The sequence below is a fragment of the Procambarus clarkii genome, chromosome 27, assembly GCF_040958095.1.
Source record: "Procambarus clarkii isolate CNS0578487 chromosome 27, FALCON_Pclarkii_2.0, whole genome shotgun sequence".
Classification (NCBI taxonomy): Eukaryota; Metazoa; Arthropoda; class Malacostraca; order Decapoda; family Cambaridae; genus Procambarus; species Procambarus clarkii.
In genome coordinates, this window is record NC_091176.1 from 4,630,474 (window position 1) to 4,649,090 (window position 18,617).

Genomic DNA, 18,617 nt, shown 5'->3' on the forward strand with positions numbered 1-18,617 from the left:
GAATTGAATAAGAAATTCCAGGAGGTCTTCACCTTAGAGCAAGGAGAAATTCCAGAGGTAAGTGAGGGAATAGCTAACTAACCAGGAACCACTGGAAGAGTTTGAGATTACCAGTGGGGAAGTAAGGAAGTGTTTACTAGAGTTGGACGTGACGAAGGCTATAGGCCCAGATTGAATCTCCCCTTGGGTTCTAAAGGAAGGAGCAAGAGAACTGAGCCTACCACTCTCCATAGTGTATAACAAATCACTGGCAACAGGGGAACTGCCAGATATTTGGAAAGCAGCTAACGTAGTCCCGATATACAAGAAAGGGGATAGACAGGAGGCACTGAACTACAGGCCAGTGTCCCTAACCTGCATACCATGCAAGCTGATGGAGAAGATTGTGCGAAAAAAACTAGTGGAGCATCTGGAGCGAAGGAACTTTGTAACACAGCATCAACATGGGTTCAGGGATGGCAGGTCCTGCCTCACAGGGTTACTTGAATTCTACGACCAGGCAACAAAAATAAGGCAAGAAAGAGAAGGGTGGGCAGACTGCATATTTTTGGATTGTCAGAAAGCCTTTGATACAGTGCCACACAAGAGGCTAGTGCGAAAGTTGGAGATGCAGGCTGGAGTGAGAGGGAAGGTACTCTGGTGGATAGAGGAGTACCTAAGCAACAGGAGACAACGAGTCTGTGTGAGGGGTGAGGTCTCAGATTGGCGAGACGTCACAAGTGGAGTTCCGCAGGGGTCAGTCCTTGGACCTATACTGTTTCTGGTATATGTAAATGATCTCCCAGAGGGTATAGATTCGTTCCTCTCAATGTTTGCCGACGATGCAAAAATTATGAGGAGGATTGAAACAGAGGATGATAGTAGGAGGCTACAAGATGACCTGGATAGACTGAGTGAATGGTCCAACAAATGGCTGTTGAAGTTCAACCCGAGTAAATGCAAAGTAATGAAACTAGGCAGTGGAAACAGGAGGCCAGGCACAGGATACAGAATAGGAGATGAAGTACTTAATGAAACAGACAGAGAGAAAGATCTAGGAGTTGATATCACACCAAACCTGTCTCCTGAAGCCCACATAAAGAGAATAACGTCTGCGGCATATGCGAGGCTGGCTAACATCAGAACGGTGTTCAGGAACCTGTGTAAGGAATCATTCAGAATCTTGTACACCACATATGTAAGACCAATCCTGGAGTATGCGGCCCCAGCATGGAGCCCGTACCTTGTCAAGCACAAGACGAAGCTTGAAAAAGTCCAAAGGTATGCTACTAGACTAGTCCCAGAACTAAGAGGCATGAGTTATGAGGAAAGGCTGCGGGAAATGCACCTTACGACACTGGAAGACAGAAGAGTAAGGGGGGACATGATCACAACCTATAAAATCCTCAGGGGAATCGACCGGGTAAACAAGGATGAACTATTCAACACTGGTGGGACGCGAACAAGGGGACACAGGTGGAAGCTGAGTACCCAAATGAGCCACAGAGACGTTAGGAAGAACTTTTTCAGTGTCAGAGTAGTTAGTAAATGGAATGCATTAGGAAGTGATGTGGTGGAGGCTGACTCCATACACAGTTTCAAATGTAGATATGATAGAGCCCAATAGGCTCAGGAATCTGTACACCAGTTGATTGACGGTTGAGAGGCGGGACCAAAGAGCCAGAGCTCAACCCCCGCAAGCACAATTAGGTGAGTACACACACACAACTAGTAAACACACACACACACACACACACATGAAAAAAGGTGACACCCCTAGGGTCAACACTTGCAGCAGAGGAGCTCCAGCATATTTCAACAATCCTAAGTATTGTAGTACAGGTTGATGGTAGTGAGTGGTGTCCCAGAGAACATAAAGGTATAGTGCTCTTGAAAAATAGGTGAGATAACAGGAAAGTGCCAAGGGAAGTGAAAAATCGGATGAGAAAAAGTTGCCCTAGTGTTTACAGTGCAGAGAAGAACATTCAAGATGGCCACTGGCAAGGGGAAAAACAAAACAGAGCTTGATTTTGAGGGATTCAATGAAGAAGGCATTGATATTAGTAGTCTACATAACAAGTTGGTAAATTTAGATACTATAGTGAACTCTCATGTAGAAATAATTAGTAAATTGAAAGAAAGTAATGACCATTTGAATAGCAAAGTTTTATGTCTTGAGGGTTTAGTGAAAGACTTGCGCAAGGATAAGAATCAATTGGAAACAAATTGCAAAGCCATGGAAGAAGAAAATAAACTCTTAAAAATAGCTTTGGAAGAAGTTAAAGTAAATTTAAACATAAATGACTACAATAGGTTAGGCAAGGAAATTCAACAGGAGAAACAGCTTTTGTCAGCACAGATGGAGGAAGTTACACAGGGAATAGAACAGTGCAAGAAAGATATGCAACTCACTTATGCACAAGTGGCCAAGGAGAAGGAAAAAATAGATGAAGCAGTAAAGGAAGTCAAACACTGCAGCAACCAAGATAAAACAAACATTAGGCTAGAAGTGAGGAAAGAATTGGCATCTAACCCGAAGTTGGTGCAAAACACAGTTGATCGGAGTAAGTCCCTGATCATTTTTGGCTGCAAAGAAAAGGCGATAACATCTAGGTCAGAAAGAGCTGTAGAAGAAGCTAAAGTAGTAGATAAAATTGTTGGCCTCGTGGAAGGTCTTACAAACAGAGAGAATGTGTGCGACTACAGGAGAATAGGCAGGTACGTAAAAGGGAAAGATCGACCTTTGAGGATCACCCTAAACGGTGCCAAACAGATGGAAGAAGTACTAAGGAATGCTAGAAAATTGCAAAGGGATGAGGATGGGAAAGGGTGGTCGTTAAGACGAGATCTTTCAAAAGAAGATAGAGAGAAGCTGAAACTGAACCTCGCCGAGGCAAAACATTTAAATGAGAGCAGGAATGAAGAAGAAATAAATTTTTTTTTCTACAAAGTGATAGGGGTAGGCAAACCAGTAAAGTGGTACATAAAGGCAAACCAACAAAATCAATAGAGAGAGGGGGAGTGAAGAATATGGAGAGGGGGAACAAGTTCCTGAAGATTGCATACACCAACATAGATGGAGTGAGATCGAAGATACTGGAGTTAAGTGATGTAATACAGCTGCAGACACCAGACATTGTTGCACTCACGGAGACAAAACTTGAAGATGTAATTTTAAATGAGGTCATATTCCCAAGGGGCTACTCAATTTGGAGACGGGACAGAAAAATTAGGAAAGGCGGTGGCGTTGCTGTGCTGGTAAAAGAACACCTAAAGGTGAAGGAAATAATGACTGCCAATCCACAAGAAGTTGACATAATAGCACTAGAGATCTGCTATGAGGATGATAAACTAATGATGATAAATGCATATAGTCCACCGCCAAGCAGCACATGGTCAAAGGAGGAGCTAGATAGTAAACGTGAAGGTCTTATAACAATAATGAGAGAGATTATAGCGAGAGCGGATAACGATAGATCACGACTGTTGATAGTCGGTGACTTCAACTTGAAATCCATAGACTGGGAAGCATATGAAGCTAAAACAGAAGATTTTTGGACCTGTAAATTTGTAGACCTCATCCTGGAAACATTCTTGTATCAACATGTTAAACAAGCTACGAGGATGAGGGAAGGGGACGTTCCCTCCATGCTAGATTTGATATTTACCAGGAAGGAGGAAGAGATATTTGACATTCAGTACCTTCCTCCCTTGGGTAAAAGTGACCATGTCTTTTTGGGAATAAAGTATGCAATGCGTTATAAGCTGGAAGAAAATAAGGAGGTTGAAGCAGTTGAAAAACCAGACTTCAGGAGAGGACATTATGGTGACCTTAGAAATTTTTTTAGTGAGTATAATTGGACAGACTTGATGCTAGGCAAGGAAGTGAATGAGATGTATGGCAAGTTTTGTGAAATATATGATAAAGGCACAAAAAAATTTATACCAAAACAGAGATGCAGAACTAGGAAACAGGATTGGTTCAATAGAAATTGCGAGAGGGCTAGAGACCGAAAGACACAAAAATGGAATCAATACAGGAAGAGGCCGAACCCCCAAACATACCAGCGATACAAAGATGCGAGAAACAACTACACGGCAGTGAGGAGAGAGGCAGAAAGAAATTTTGAAAAAGGGATTGCGGACAAATGTAAAACAGAACCAGGTCTATTCTATAAATTCATAAACAACAAATTGCAGGTAAAGGATAATATTCAGAGGTTGAAAATGGGAAATAGATTCACGGAAGATGAAAAGGAAATGTGTGAAACACTAAACGAAAAGTTCCAAAGTGTGTTTGTACAAAATGAAATCTTTAGGGAACCAGATACAATAAGAATTCCAGAGAACAACATAGAACACATAGAGGTGTCTAGAGACGAAGTGGAAAAAATGCTCAAGGAGCTCGGTAAGAACAAAGCAGCTGGCCCAGATGGCGTTTCACCATGGGTTCTGAGAGAATGTGCATCTGAGCTCAGCATTCCACTTCACCTGATCTTTCAGGCATCCCTGTGTACAGGAATCGTAGCAGACGGGTGGAAACAGGCTAACATAGTTCCAATCTACAAAAGTGGCAGCAGGGAAGACCCCCTCAATTATAGACCTGTATCATTGACAAGTGTAATAGTGAAAGTATTGGAAAAACTAATCAAAACTAAAAGGGTAGAACACCTAGAGAGAAATGATATAATATCAGACAGACAGTATGGTTTTCGATCTGGAAGATCCTGTGTATCGAATTTACTCAGTTTCTATGATCGAGCCACAGAGATATTACAGGAAAGAGATGGTTGGGTTGACTGCATCTATCTGGACCTAAAAAAGGCTTTCGACAGAGTTCCACATAAGAGGTTGTTCTGGAAACTGGAAAATATTGGAGGGGTGACAGGTAAGCTTCTATCATGGATGAAAAATTTTCTGACTGATAGAAAAATGAGGGCAGTAATCAGAGGCAATGTATCAGAATGGAGAAATGTCACAAGTGGAGTACCACAGGGTTCAGTTCTTGCACCAGTGATGTTTATTGTGTACATAAATGATCTACCAGTTGGTATACAGAATTATATGAACATGTTTGCTGATGATGCTAAGATAATAGGAAGGATAAGAAATTTAGATGACTGTCATGCCCTTCAAGAAGACCTGGACAAAATAAGTATATGGAGCACCACTTGGCAAATGGAATTTAATGTTAATAAATGTCATGTTATGGAATGTGGAATAGGAGAACATAGACCCCACACAACCTATATATTATGTGAGAAATCTTTAAAGAATTCTGATAAAGAAAGAGATCTAGGAGTGGTTCTAGATAGAAAACTATCACCTGAGGACCACATAAAGAATATTGTGCAAGGAGCCTATGCTATGCTTTCTAACTTCAGAATTGCATTTAAATACATGGATGGCGATATACTAAAGAAATTGTTCATGACTTTTGTTAGGCCAAAGCTAGAATATGCAGCTGTTGTGTGGTGCCCATATCTTAAGAAGCACATCAACAAACTGGAAAAGGTGCAAAGACATGCTACTAAGTGGCTCCCAGAACTGAAGGGCAAGAGCTACGAGGAGAGGTTAGAAGCATTAAATATGCCAAAACTAGAAGACAGAAGAAAAAGAGGTGATATGATCACTACATACAAAATAGTTACAGGAATTGATAAAATCGACAGGGAAGACTTCCTGAGACCTGGAATTTCAAGAACAAGAGGTCATAGATTTAAACTAGCTAAACACAGATGCCGAAGAAATATAAGAAAATTCACCTTCGCAAATAGAGTGGTAGACGGTTGGAACAAGTTAAGTGAGAAGGTGGTGGAGGCCAAGACCGTCAGTAGTTTCAAAGCGTTATATGACAAAGAGTGCTGGGAAGACGGGACACCACGAGCGTAGCTCTCATCCTGTAACTACACTTAGGTAATTACACTTAGGTAATTACACACACACACACACCTACCTACCTACCTACCTACCTACCTTTTCCCCATCAATGAGGGGAAGGGGATAGGGGAGAGAGGAAAAGCTAGGTCTGTGCAACAGATCATTACAGAACTGTGACAGGCTGTTGCCAGGACGATGGACACTCCCTGGAAATGAACAGCATGTAGAGCTAGACCCTGAGAACTCAGCAGAAGAGCCACACGAAGCAACCAGTCCCAAAGAGCCACGGACCACAGAGATGGTGCCTACCTCCCAAGCACTGTGCTGGAATTTGCAACAGTTTGGCTGTCGCTTCAGAGGGTTTGGATCGTTCGGGGCTCTACGATTCCACTCCATTCGGACTGCTCTCCTCTCCAGTGGTTAAAACGCAGAGTTGAAATGCAGGGGTTCACTCCCCGGACACATCCGGGGAGTGTCCAACGTCTTGGTGGATGGCTTGTCGCAGTTCTTTTCCCTGTCCATGGAATGGACGGTCGAAGCCGACTCCTTCAGTTGGCTCTGCTGGACGTTCGGGATTCCGGAGGTGGACCTCTTTGCATCGACATGGTGTCAGCGTCTCCCAATCTATGTGGCGCTCTTCCTCGACTGCGGTGCCATCGCAGTGGACACCTTTCAGCAGAATTGGTTGAGGTGGGGTTACCAAGACCTCTTTTCCCCGGTACAGCTATTGATTCGGGTTCTGGCTCTTTTTGGAGTCTTACCACGGGAGAGTCGTCCTTGTGGGCCCCATTGATGGCCGGCACAGCCATGGTTTCAGGCTCTGCTTGCTCGGTGTCCGAACCCGGGTCATTTTCTGCGGCTCAGCTTCCTTCAGCAGCTCGGACCGTTCCAGTACATGGCTGGTTCGGTCTTCACATCTGGTCATTTTGACGCAAGTGTATCACTACTTGTATGATCAGGCGCCTTCATTGATGGTGTCCCACCTGTGAGCTTGAGTCTTGGTGACAGTATGAAGTTTCCTAGCGTTCTTTTCGCCATTTCCTCTCTCTTTTTGTTGGTTGTCTTCTATTTCTGTTTAGATTATTTTGTCCTTTCTATGTTGGCTCTTTCAGGACTGTCATTTGATGTCCAATACTGTCACCTCTTGTCGTGAGGCGCTGACTCCAACTTGCGTTCGGGGTGGGTGTCACTTCCATTCCGTTCCGTAAACTTTCTCATGCTTTGTTTCACCTCTTGCCTGCTCATGCATCGCCTAAGCCGTCCTGGTCCTTGGACTGGGTGCTCTCTTTTCTCTCTTTTTCCTTGGTTTGTTGTTGCCCCTTCGGTTCAAGATTGTTTTTCCAAGGATCTGTTTCTGCTGACATTGGCCTCTGGGTGTTGGGTTGGTGAGCTTCACGCTCTCCTCCAGCATAGGGGTTTCTGCTCTTTCGGTCCTGGTGGTCGGTTTGTTCGGTGGCAGCCGTCTCCTTCCTTTCTGCCGAAGAGCGAGATGGCGGGCTTCCAGAGGGGACCTTGGTGCTTGGTTGGTTGGGCTGGGGTAGCATCATGTGTTGTGTCCTGCTGCGGCTTTATGCTGTTACCTGTGTGCCTCGGCTTCTGTGGCTGGGGATGTGCTTTGGGTTGATCCAATTTCCCTTGTTCTCTTTTCCAGGGCTCGGGTCTCGCAGGTTATCCGCAGGGTTATTAGGTCTAGCCAGCCTGCAGCCTATCCTCGTGTCCATGGTGTTCATAAGTACAGTATGCTGCTTTGGCTGCCGTGTTTGGCTACATGTCTTGGGCTGACATTCAGGCACGGGGCCTATGGAGGTTGAACGGGGTTCTGGCTGCCTGTTGGCAGTCCCGGTCGTTCGTGTATGGCTTTGGGTTACAGGTTGCAGGCAGTTGTCTCATTTTCAAGTTGATGTGCACATTGTGGCTGCCTGCCGAGTAAGTCCCTCTTTTACTTGTCTTTGGATATGTAGCCCCTGGGAGCCAGAGGAGCTCCCCATAGAAAACCAGTGTTGAATGTAATGACTCCATTTTCTGGGTGAGCCCTGGAGTCTCCCTGGCACCCTCTCTCCCTCTCTTTGGTCAGCGGTTTCGTTTTTGATGCTCGGCCTCCGAACTGAGGTGTGAGCAGCCGTCGCGGGGGTCCAGAGCTCCCCCATCCCCCTCCCGGGAAGGGGTGGGCTGCGCGGATAAGTAGCGCGGCAATTGTGAATGACGTTTGCTTCTTTGCTTGTTTCCGTATGTTTTGGTGGAAGTTCTGTCTCTCGGTTCGGTCTTCAGTTGCAATTTCTTACCAAGTTGGGTTTGTTTTGTTATTCCTACCTTTCTGGGTGCCAAACCCTGGTCGATAACAGACATGGAATGCTACCATGGGGTTTCCATAAGCCATTGCTCCCTGTGCCTCTCTGAAGGAGTCTGGTTCTGGCTCGTGATCCCTGGTAGGCAGAACTCCATTGATACCCTAGACTAATATAGCGTATATCAGTCCGATAGCTCCAGGGAACCTCCGGGGCTCGCCCAGAAAATGGCGTTTCATTACATTCAACGCTAGTTTTTTTTTTTTGTAAGGTTTTATTCACCCACTTTCTAAAGAAATAAACTTTGAGTCCCTTAGGAAGTGTAGTTATTATTAATCTCTTCAAAGAACATTTTAAAAGTTTGGAGTTGTTGGATTTACAAAGAGGTTTTCTATCTAAATTTGTGCATTGGAATAGAAATGTGGATAGGAAGAAGGACAGTTATTAAGGCTTAGCTGAAAAACTAGTTTTGACCTTTATTCTTAACCAGAAATATTAGCCCATAGCTTTAGTCTTAGCTCTCTTTCCATATATGTCTCAGCCCTTTTTTTTTTATATCAAACTTTACAGCAAGTTACTGAAGGTGGTGTCGGAGACAGTAGTGGAGATAGGTCCGAAGAGGACGAGGAAGGGAAGAATGGGGAGGAGACGAAGACCTGCTCTAACTGCACCATCCCAGCATCAGTGCTTAATGAATCCCCTAAGGGTCTACAGTGCCTCACATGCTACAACCACTGGAAGTAAGCTTCATTTATACAAATATATTTCATATTATCCAGAAATTTTATTCTTTTAACTTTAGTAATTTTGTAAAAAGTTCATTGATGCTTGTTTTAATAGTACAAGGAAATGTACATTTTAAGTTGATTTGATTTAGCAAAATGTTAATATAAGTTCAATATATTTCATGGTTACTTTTTATACAGTTAACACTGAAAGAAAATTACAGTAATTGTCAAGTGAATAGATTGGGATTTTACAGAAAAATGGGTTGTTTAAGACCTACTGTGGGACCTATGAAGAGAGACAAGCAGCTAATAAAACACAAGCGACGCCCCCCTCGTGGCATGCACATCAACCATGAAGTAAGTGCCCAGTGGCCTTCTTGTTATAGTATACATACACCGGCCTCCTTGTTGTAGTGTACACACCGACTTTCTTGTTGTAGTGTACACACCAACTTTCTTGTTGTAGTGTACACACCGACTTTCTTGTTGTAGTGTACACACCGGCCTCCTTGTTATAGTGTACACACCGGCCTCCTTGTTGTAGTGTACACACCGACTTTCTTGTTGTAGTGTACACACCGACTTTCTTGTTGTAGTGTACACACCGACTTTCTTGTTGTAGTGTACACACCGACTTTCTTGTTGTAGTGTACATACACCGACTTTCTTGTTGTAGTGTACACACCGACTTTCTTGTTGTAGTGTACACACCGACTTTCTTGTTGTAGTGTACACACCGACTTTCTTGTTGTAGTGTACACACCGACTTTCTTGTTGTAGTGTACACACCGACTTTCTTGTTGTAGTGTACACACCGACTTTCTTGTTGTAGTGTACACACCGACTTTCTTGTTGTAGTGTACACACCGACTTTCTTGTTGTAGTGTACACACCGACTTTCTTGTTGTAGTGTACACACCGACTTCCTTGTTGTAGTGTACACACCGACTTTCTTGTTGTAGTGTACACACCGACTTCCTTGTTGTAGTGTACATACACCGACTTTCTTGTTGTAGTGTACACACACCAGCCTCCTTGTTGTACACAGTGGCCTTTTTGTTGTAGTGTACACAGTGGTCTTATTGTTAAAGTGTACACAGGGTTATCACAACTGAGTAACTCTGAAAATGCTTGATTTAAAAACACTTAATGGCTGGGTTAGGGAGGGAGTTAATTTTTATAAATACTCTAATATGTGATGCTTTGGGGAAACTATTAAATTTAATTTATGCAGCTAATTTCAAACCATTTTTGGATACATTCATGCAAACTTAGGAGTCTTCTGGGAGGGGCTCTCTGGCTGGTTGTCTCGAACACAATGAGGGACATTTCAGAGGCATTTCATGACATGTTACACTGAATTGTTTTGGGAGAATTGGGCTTCCACCTTATGAGTTAACCAATACTTTAGAAAAGAAGGAAAATGCCAACTTTGAGTTGGTGAATTAACAGCTTTTTACACGATAAATCATCTCGTTATCAATTATTTTATTAATGTAATATTTTATGTATTTTAAGATTTTCTTTCTTGTGGATGGATATATTTGTAGCAAATTATCATTCTGGAAGCATTCAAGTGTAGTGTACTAGACTGTCTTAAAATATAACCACCCCACTCCCCAAATACATAAAAAAAATTCCCCTTTCTAAAATGAATGGCAATGGTGTGACATTCTTCAGTATGGTATATGAACGAGATGGGGAACCCGACAGTGCACAGGTCTCTGCCTGGCTCTGACTGCCTTTCCCTCCCATTTTCCTACTCTCTCCCTCCCTTCCTCTTATAGTTCAACCTTCCAATTAATTTAATCAATATCTGAATTCACTATTATTTTAAATACAGTGGAACCTCGAATAACGAATTTAATCCGTTCTGGCGCCTTGATCGTCATGTGAAACAGATTTCCCCATTGACAATAATGGAAATCAAATTAATCCGTTCTACCACCGAAAAACATCAATATGATATTCGATGTTTTAAATAATGGAGCAGCCTACCTTACATACACTGAACAAACCCTTATGACATTTTTCTTACTTCAAATTTGTTCAATATTTTTTTTCATTTATAGCAAACGGTTCATTCGATGTTCAGTAGGTAGGCTGCTCCACGTTTCTTAAATAAAACAAAAACTTTTTTAAATAAAAAAAAAATGAAAATAAAAAAGTTGAAACAAACTGAAAAAAAGGACAAAGGCAATAAAGGTTTGTTCAGTGTTTGTCGGGTAGGCTGCTCCATTATGACAATCTTTCTTTGCTTCAAATGTGTTCCATTTATTGTGTGTGTTTCATTTATGTCTCAATAATGGAGCAGCCTACCTGACAAACACTGAATGAACCTTTATGGTATTTGTCCGTTTTTCAAATTGTTTCAACTTTTTTATTTTTTATTTATTTGTTTTTATTTAAGAAACATGGAGCAGCCTACCTGCAGAACACTGAACGAACCTTTTTGACATTTGTTGTTTTTCACAAAATTTCATTTCTTTTCTCTACAAAAAAGTCAATGCTTTGCAACATCACAGCAATCACCCCTTTATATCCCAGCATCATTAAAAAAAAAATTATTTGCTTCGTCAGAGGCGTCCGAGAATGTGCGAGAAGCAGCGCGACCCCACCTTGTGGTGTAGACGTTTTTCAAATGAGCGCTTGCCATAAGAGATGAATTGTCGGCGATCTGGGCGCTCGTTACTCAAAATGCTCGCCAATTGAGGCGTTTGTCACTTGAGGTTCTACTGTAATGCTAAAGTAGACGATGAGTTACGATGATGTGGCTGATGATATGATGACCAAACCACACATAATAAGATGGAGACAACTACGAAGCAACTTTGTTTCTCAATCTTCTGATGTGTGGATTGGTCATCGTAATGCTGATGTCTATGAACTTGGGGCAGAACATTTTACATTCACAGACTTTGTGAAGGAGGGGTATTGGGTCTGTTTGGGGAAGCACTAGGACGACCCCAGTTACTCTGTGACACCCGGTAAAATCAACTTTAATCCTGCAAAGCTTAATGTGTATCAAGTATGTGTTAAGCTTGTATGAGCCCCACTTGTTATTCAGTGTGACACAAGAATGTTTTAGGATTTAAATAAATATCTGTACCCAGGATATGCCACGAGAGTTGCTGGGTGATGGATGGTCATGGGAACAAGATCTAGGGGTGGTTTTGGATACTAACTGTCACCAAAGGAACACACACAAAGAACATTGTGTCAAGCGCGTATATGTCGTTTTCCATCTTTAGCCTCGCTCTTAACTACATGGATACTGAAATACTAAAGAAACTGTTCATGACTCTCTTGAGACCAAGATTGAAATACGCAGCAGGTGTATGGTGCCAGAATCTCAAGAAGCACATCAATAAACTGGAAAAGATGGAACGGCATGCTACAAAATGACTTAGAGAACTGAAAAACAAGAGTTACGAGGAGTGGTAGAGGCCTTAAATATGCCAAAGATAGAAAATAGAAGAAAAAGGGATGGTATGATCACCACTTACAAAGTAATAATAGGAATTGACCAAATTGACACAGACGAATTCCTGAAACCCGCAATTTTAAGAATAAGAGGACGCAAATTCAAGCTAAGGAAACAAAGGAGCGGAAAAATATTAGCGAGTTTTCTTTTGCAAACAGAGTGGTAGACGGTTTGCATAAGTTAAGTCAGTTCCAAATATGCAATAAATGAAAACTGGTTCGATTTCAATCAAACTTTTTTGACGTGTTGTATATGAAAAGGGTTTCATCTGGTCCAAGTCTTAGCATCGTAGCGTAAATAGGAAGGGAGAAAGAAAATATTGAATTGTCAAAAATTTTCCAAAATGGTCAAAAAGATTATCAAACGCATGTGTCAACTGAAATCATGTCTATGACTCAGCTATCACAATAGCATATATTAAAAATATATATAATTAGTTTTATAAAAAAAATTAAGTTGAAAAAAAATAATTTTTTTTGTTTTTCTTTCTTAAATTTTATTTTTCTTATTTGTTTATCGGACGATTTGCATGAAACTTATACATCTGACTGCATGTAAGCCTATCTGTAAGGATGCCAAGGATGGGGAGGTGAAACTTATACATCTGACTGCATGTAAGCCTATCTGTAAGGATGCCAAGGGGGGGGGGGGTCAGGAAATTGGTTGATGTCACCCTCAGTCACAGATGGCAGCACCTTAGACTTTATTATTTTCTTATAAGAATTTTTGTTACTTGAAAATAAATAACTCTTTCATTTTTTATTCAATTTACATGAAACTTACACCTTATATGTAGAGTGTATGCCTCTAAAATCTGGCACAAGTTTTGCTTCCTAAGTTCATATATTGATTTTATTATAGCAATAAACATGATATATTTGCATAATTTTTGGGGGGAACTTTGACTATTTGCTTTAGGAAAACTAAAAATGTTTTGGAAAATCCCTTCCTAAAGATCCTTTATTATATGCTAATGTGACAGAAAAGTGTCATAGAATGATTATATCTGAAAGGTGTGGTTGTTGATAAAAACTTGAAAATGTGTAATATTCGTTCAAAAAAAAAAAAATAAATAAAAATCTTCCTTTCTATTTAGGCTGCAGTACTGAAACTTGGAACAATTACAGCCCTTTTCATATACAACTAGTCAAAAAATATTGGTTGACATTGAACAACTTTTAAAAAACTAATCTCATGGCCCCTGTAAGTTAAGAAGGTGGTGGAGATAAAAACCGTCAGCAGTTTCAAAGCGTTATATGACAAAGAGTACTGGGAAGACAGGACACCACGAGCGTAGCTCTCATCCTGTAACTACACTTAGGTAATTGCGCACACACACACAGAGGAGAGGTTATCTTGAGACGATTTTGGGGCTTTAGCGTCCCCGTGGCCCGGTCGTCGACCAGGCCTCCACCCCCAGGTAGCAGCCTGTAGCAGCTGTCTAACTGCCAGGTACCTATTTACTGCTAGGTAACAGGGGCATTAGGGTGAAAGAAACATTTTGCCCATTTGTCTTCGCCTCCGTCGGGGATCGAACGCGGAATCAACTATGAATCCAAAGCACTGTCCACCCAGCGGTCAGGCGCCCTGCGAAACAAATGTAAAACAGATCCAAGCCTTTTCTATAAATTCATTTAAAGCAAGCTGCATGTAAATGATAAAATTCAGAGATTGAGAATGGGCAACAAATTCATAGAGAATGAAAAAGAAATGTGTGAAAGATTAAAGGAACAGTTTGAAAATGTGTTTGTGCAAAATGAGATTTTCAGAGACCAGATTCAATACCAGTTCCAGTGAACACCATAGAATACATTGAGATATCTCAAGGCAAAGTGGAAAAATTACTGAAGGGGCTAGGAAAAAATAAACCAGTTAGACCAGATGGCATTTCACCTTGGGTGCTGCGAGAATGTTCAATTTCGATCTGGAAGATCCTGTGTCACGAACTTACTCAGTTTCTATGATTGAGCCACAGAGATTTTACAGGAAAGAGATGGTTGGATTGACTGCATCTATCTGGACCTAAAAAAAGGCTTTCGACAGAGTTCTACATGAGAGGTTGTTTTGGAAACTGGAACATATTGGAGGGGTGACAGGTAAGCTTCTAACTCGGATGAAAAATTTCCTGACAGAAAAATGAGGGCCGTAATCAGAGGCAATGTATCGGATTGGAGGAATGTCACGAGTGGAGTACCACATGGTTCAGTTCTTGCACCGTTGATGTTCATTGTCTATATAAACGATCTACCAGTTGGAATAGAGAATTACGTGAACATGTTTGCTGATGATGCTAAGATAATAGGGAAGATAAGAAACCTAGATGATTGTCATTCCCTTCAAGAAGACCTGGAAAAAATAAGTATATGGAGCACCACTTGGCAAATGGAATTTAATGTGAATAAAGGCCATGTTATGGAATGTGGAATAGGAGAACATAGACCCCACACAATCTATAAATTATGTGAGAAATCTTTAAAGAATTATGACAAAGAAAGGGATCTAGGGGTGGTTCTCGATAGAAAACTGTCACCTGAGGACCACATTAAGAACATTGTGCGAGGAGCCTATGCTACACTCTCTAATTTCAGAATTGCTTTTAAATACATGGATGGAGAAATACTAAAGAAATTGTTCACGACTTTTGTTAGGCCAAAGCTAGAATATGCAGCGGTTGTCTGGTGCCCATATCTTAAGAAGTACATCAACAAACTGGAAAAGGTGCAAAGACATGCTACTAAGTGGCTCCCAAAACTGAAGGGCAAGAGCTACGAGGAGAGGTTAGAGGCATTAAATATGCCAAAACTAGAAGACAGAAGAAAAAGAGGTGATATAATCACTACGTACAAAATAGTAACAGAAATTGATAAAATCGATAGGGAAGATTTCCTGAGACCTGGAACTTTAAGAACAAGAGGTCATAGATTTAAACTAGCTAAACACAGATGCCTAAGAAAATTCACTGGAGGGCCAGGTCCCAAATCTACACAGTAAAATAACAACGTACTGGAGTGAACGATATGGGAAGAAAATGCAAGATTGAACCAGTGAAGAGCAGAGGTGCCATAGGCACAATCAGAGAGCACTGTATAAACATCAGAGGTTCGCGGTTGTTCAACGTCCTCCCAGCGACTATAAGAAATATTGTCGGAACAACCGTGGACATCTTCAAGAGAAAACTGGACTGTTTTCTAAGAGAAGTTCCGGATCAGCCGGGCTGTGGTGGGTATGTGGCCCTGCGGGCCGCTCCAAGCAACAGCCTGGAGGACCAAACTCTCACAAGTCGAGCCTGGCCTCGGGCCGGGCTTGGGGAGTAGAAGAACTTCCAGAACCCCATCAACCAGGTATCAACCAGGTATCAACCACTTTCGCAAACAGAGTGGTAGACGGTTGGAACAAGTTAGGTGAAAAGATGGTGGAGACCGTCAGTAGTTTCAAACTGTTATATGACAAAGAGTGTTGGGAAGACGGGACACCATGAGCATAGCTCTCATCCTGTAACTACACTTAGGTAATTACACTTAGATAATTACACACACACACACACACAACCTCAGGAAGCAGCACATATCAGCTGTCCAACCACCAGGTACCTATTTACTGCTAGGCAACAGGAGCATCAGGGTGAAAGACTCTGCCGATCTGTGATAAAGATGGAGACGGTTGCCTCTCCTTTGTTCTGGTGGCCATTTTCTTCTGCGGGTTGCTTCCCCGCCTGGCCACCGGGGCGGCGGTGCAGTTTGTTTACTTGTGCCTGGGTGTGCGAGCTCGGGTTTTGGGGGAGTTTTTCACCTCCTTCAGGGGTTTTATCCTCCTGTTGCTGTTTCTTTGCCTTTTCTGGGGTGTTCTGCCCTTTTTCAGTTCCTCTGGGAATGCTTGGGTGTTGGTTTTTACCCCGGTTTTGCATTTTCTGTCTGTCTGGGTCTGGGCCCTGGGGTCCGTCTGTTTATGCTTGCTCCCACTCCTTGTTTCCCTCAGTTTTTGGTCTGTTTTGGCCGTTTCACTGGGGGTTCTGTCTGGGTGCTGTGCTTTGCCCTCTCTGTGGTGGTTTGGGCTTTCCCGGGTTCGATTCCGGGTCCCTTTGGTTTTTTTGGTTTCGTTCTGCAGGTTTCTTCCTCTTGGGCCCCCTTTGGGGGTTCAGGAGGTTTTTAGTTACCTCGTGTGTGACCCAGGTCTGCCTTCTGGGGTTCCGGGGTCTTTCTGGCTTGCAGGCTGCTCTTTTTGGTTCTTGGCACGTGTTGTGGTTGTGACGTGGCCTTGGTTTTTGTTGACGAGGTGGGCCTTTTGGTGCAGCTATTGTGCTCTCTCGGTGCCTTCTTAGTCTGGCCGGCGTGGTGCTCTCTGCCCGCCGGTTGGCTGCTTGTCTTTTTCTTTTCTTTCTTTTATTTTTATTTTCATATACATATATATACATATATATACATATATATACATATATATACATATATATACATATATATACATATATATACATATATATATATATATATATATATATATATATGCATATATATATATATATATATATATATATATATATATATATATATATATATATATATATATATATATATATATATATATATATATATATATGTCGTACCTAATAGCCAGAACTCACTTCTCAGCCTACTATTCAAGGCCTGATTTGCCTAATAAGCCAAGTTTTCATGAATTAATGTTTTTTCGTCTACCTAACCTACCTAACCTAACCTAACCTAGCTTTTTTTGGCTACCTAACCTAACCTTACCTATAAATATAGGTTAGGTTAGGTTAGGTAGGGTTGGTTAGGTTCGATCATATATCTACGTTAATTTTAACTCCAATAAAAAAAAATTGACCTCATACATAGAGAAAAGGGTTGCTTTATCATTTCATAAGAAAAAAATTATAGTAAATATATTAATTCAGGAAAACTTGGCTTATTAGGCAAATCGGGCCTTGAATAGTAGGCTGAGAAGTGAGTTCTGGCTACTAGGTACGACATATATATATATATATATATATATATATATATAATGTACCTAGTAGCCAGAACGCACTTCTCAGCCTACTATTCAAGGCCCAATTTGCCTAATAAGCCAAGTTTTCATGAATTTATTGTTTTTCGATTACCTAACCTACCTAACCTAACTTTTTCGGCTACCTAACCTAACCTAACCTATAAAGATAGGTTAGGTTAGGTTAGGTAGGGTTGGTTAGGTTCGGTCATATATCTACGTTAATTTTAACTCCAATAAAAAAAAATTGACCTCATACATAATGAAATGGGTAGCTTTATCATTTCCTAAGAAAAAAAAATAGAGAAAATATATTAATTCAGGAAAATTTGGCTTATTAGGCAAATTGGGCCTTGCATAGTAAGCTGAAAAGTGCGTTCTGGCTACTAGGTACGACATATATATATATATATATATATATATATATATATATATATATATATATATATATATATATATATTATATTATTAAATATGACCGAAAAAGTAAGATTAATAATTCTAACACGAATTTTCTCGATCTTTCGTACATTTCTTTTTACTGTTGGTGGTAATTCAAAAATCAATTCTCCAAAATTCATTTTTTATTTCTAGTCTGACACGGCACTTGAGCGCGTTTCGTAAAACTTATTACATTTTCAAAGACTTTAGTTTACACATACACAACTGAATAGAACTTACACATCTCCGATTTGTTTATATCTACATTTGAGTGAGGTGGATGGGTTGAGGGGGTATTTAATAGGGTATTAAATTCATCAACTCAAGACAGAACACGAAACAATGGGTATTGAATGGAAGTGATTGTAGAAAGCCTATTGGTCCATATTTCTTGATGCTTCTATATTGGGGCGGAGTCTTGAGGTGGGTAGAATATAGTTGTGCATTAATTGGCTGTTGATTGCTGGTGTTGACTTCTTAATGTGTAGTGCCTCGCAAACGTCAAGCCGTCTGATATCGCTGTATCTATCGATGATTTCTGTGTTGTTTACTAGGATTTCTCTGGCGATGGTTTGGTTGTGGGAAGAGATTATAAGTTCCTTAATGGAGCCTTGTTGCTTATGCATCGTTAAACGCCTAGAAAGAGATGTTGTTGTCTTGCCTATATACTGGGTTTTTTGGAGCTTACAGTCCCCAAGAGGGCATTTGAAGGCATAGACGACGTTGGTCTCTTTTAAAGCGTTCTGCTTTGTGTCTGGAGAGTTTCTCATGAGTAGGTTGGCCGTTTTTCTGGTTTTATAGTAAATCGTCAGTTGTATCTTC

General features: G+C 41.2%; 1 protein-coding gene across 6 annotated transcripts in view; it reads left to right on the forward strand.

Annotated features, from left to right (window-relative positions):
* Positions 1–18,617, forward strand: part of LOC123762743 (REST corepressor 1) — a 177,230-nt gene that overhangs the window by 58,106 nt on the left and 100,507 nt on the right. For 3 of the 6 annotated variants that reach the window (XM_045749492.2, XM_045749496.2, XM_045749494.2), the window contains 2 exons: positions 8,715–8,884; positions 9,112–9,229. In XM_045749492.2, the coding sequence (XP_045605448.1) occupies positions 8,715–8,884; positions 9,112–9,229 (288 nt within the window). The remainder of the gene's footprint in view (positions 1–8,714; positions 8,885–9,111; positions 9,230–18,617) is intronic. The other 3 variants (XM_045749493.2, XM_045749497.2, XM_045749495.2) reach the window with 1 other exon arrangement.